General features: G+C 31.9%; 1 protein-coding gene across 1 annotated transcript in view; it reads left to right on the top strand.

The window, feature by feature from the left end:
* Nucleotides 1–1741: 1741 nt before the first annotated feature.
* Nucleotides 1742–2752, top strand: part of LOC117122183 (gem-associated protein 5-like) — a 32117-nt gene continuing 31106 nt past the window's right edge. Inside the window, exon 1 of the mRNA XM_033267691.1 lies at nt 1742–2091. Within this exon, the coding sequence (XP_033123582.1) occupies nt 1795–2091 (297 nt within the window). The 5' untranslated portion in view covers nt 1742–1794. The remainder of the gene's footprint in view (nt 2092–2752) is intronic.

Below are 2752 nucleotides of genomic sequence, written 5' to 3'. Positions count from 1 at the left end.
GAGTATAGGCCCTAATATAGATTTTACAATTATAAAAACGCCTCTGAAGAGATTTCGCGCGCATACAACCCTTTATTATTGAAAAATCATGTCGCATAATCAGTTGTACTAGCTATTATGGTCATTATTACATTTTATTTAAGTTCTGTTTACTTTTGTATCATTTATGTATCATTTCACTATGTTGACAATTATGAATAAATGTACTTTGAACTTGAACTTGAAAGAACCAAAATGACCAAGATATTTGAACGATGATCATACGTCAACTGCTCTCCACATACATATCTAGTCTTATGATCAGCACTAGCTTTCTTGTACGTGGGGAAAACACATACACATGGATTTTCCTTCTTTTGTAAAGTAAAGTAGTCTTAATTGAAGGAAAAATGTTCAGTCTGGTCTGCCAAGACCATGGACTGTGTCTAAAGAATTGTTTGTTCTGTTTAATATATTTCGGTTTATATTCTTAACCTAACATTTTGAAAAACAGTACTGCGTTACTGAAAATTATATATCTAGTCAAAAGAATAAATAAATAATTAAAAACTGGCACAAAAATGTGATCTTTAGATTTTTCTATCAGAGGAAAATTAAGAAATGATGCATGGCCTCATTTTAGAATGGACATTAATGCATGCTCTTTTTATTCTTGAAGATTTCTTGGTAGCCAGACATCAAGTCCTGTACTCTACATAGGTTTTATTATTAAACATGAAACAATTAGGAATCAGGAAAAATGATTTAATTATTTATTTGTTTGAATTGAATATGATTCAATTTGTTTAATTGTTGGAATAGAACCCAGACAATTAATTATTGTGTAAATAAACAAAATGTGTAGGAATAATTACAAGGAAAAAATAGAAAAAAAATACAAATTGTACACATAGTAGGCTTATGAATTCTGCTTTTTGGCCTAAGTTTAGGCCTAGCCTACCTTCCATATGCTTTTTTTTTTGCAAATGGATTTCTGCTCAGGACAGACAGTAAAGATGCGAAAGGACAGAAATAACTTTGTTTTTTAAACAGATTAAATTTGGAAGAATTGTGTAAATGAATTTTTTTTTTTTTTTTTTTTTTTTCTTGGAAAGCTCTTTCAATTTTATTGGTTTTGCATTCTATTTTTTTTTCAGGTATATAAAGCTATAAATCATAAAATAGAATGCAAAATTAAAGCCTATAAAATTGAACGACTTGAATTTTATTAGTTTTTGCATTCTAATTTGTTAGGTAGGCCTATATTAAAGCTATAAATTTGACTGTCAAAACGCTTTTATCTAGATTTTCTTATAAATTATTTTGTTTTGCTTTCTTTCAGTAGCTAACAGTCATTGTCTCAACTTTAACACATCGAAGGCCTACCTTCGTGAAATTCGGATTTCATGAACACCCTAAACAATGAAATAAAATACGTCAAGATGCTACCAGCAAGTCCCGCAGCAAGGGTATGCACATACTAGTAGGAAATGTGTTACCCCTGCTAAATGGCTTGAAAAATTTGTCTCACTTTAATTTTCAATTGAAAGTAAACATATTTATATCCAAATTTGAGTTTTGTGTGCAGTTCGTTCGTTCAGTTGTGTTCTTAGTGTACTTTTGATACCAAATGAAAGCCATGCAACTCAATTCTATTTGTCCGCAAGAGCAAGGGCGTTTAGTTAACTTTAGGCTACAAAATGAGTGTATTAAAGTCAATCTTATATTTACGACTGCCGTCTAAATAACTGAACGTTTGAACAACATGGACGCCCCCATTGCAAATTGTGTGTTCAAAAACTAAATAGCTGTAAAATGAACTCAGAAATAATACCACCATCTCCAAATTGGTATTGCAGCAAGGCTACAGATACTAATAAAGAAGGAATATTTGTGTTTGCTGCTCGTCATTCAGTTTGCTTGTTTAACGCTCAAAAATCTCGTGCAGAATTTGTAGGCCACTTGATTGGGCACACAGAGCGAGTCGTTGGTGTAGCTTTTAGCAAGAATGACGGACAGTCAAATCTCTGTGCCTCCGTTAGTGAAGACCTATCGGTCCGGGTTTGGGATATTAAGTCACTCTCAGAGTTACATCGCCATGATTCTCATAAGGTGCGCCAATAGCATAGGCCGCCTAGGCCTAGCTAGACTTTTGGAAAAAGGATTGGCCTAGGCTAGGCTTTGGCCCTAGGCCTAGCCTAGTCTAGGGAGGTGGCAGTCCAAGGAGGTAGGCCTATGGGGCATACTACAGTACGCCTAGGCCCTAAACATGGCTGCACCCTACTTCTACTGTACTGGACTGAATACCTTGTGTTATTGTTGTTACTAGGACCACCAAACTAATTTTGTACGCGAATTTTGTATGGCAATCAAAGGTTGGCATTGCTTGTGGTTGACTTAATAATAATAATAATAATAATAATAATAATAATAATAATAATAATAATAATAATAATAATAATAACAACAATAATAATGTCAATTTCACTAAATCGGACTTAAGGGGAATATCTTTTGTGTTATTTTCCCCTTAAATTAACATAATTTATTTAATAGTTCTCTAATTTTTCCATTGTCTGAGTTCCCTTAAAAAAGGTAGGTAAGGTTTTAGTAACATAATAATAATAATAATAATAATAATAATAATAATAATAATAATAATAATAATAATAATAATAATAATAATTAAAAAATGCATTGTCCCTTGCTAATGTAAAAAAAAAAATCATAAAAAATAATTTTGAAATGAACTTGCTCCTGTATTGCTCATATA

The sequence above is a fragment of the Anneissia japonica genome, unplaced genomic scaffold (genome assembly GCF_011630105.1).
Source record: "Anneissia japonica isolate Jap-2015-1 unplaced genomic scaffold, ASM1163010v1 scaffold6_len129433_cov155, whole genome shotgun sequence".
Taxonomy (NCBI): domain Eukaryota; kingdom Metazoa; phylum Echinodermata; class Crinoidea; order Comatulida; family Comatulidae; genus Anneissia; species Anneissia japonica.
This window is presented reverse-complemented; position numbering and strand designations above follow the sequence as displayed.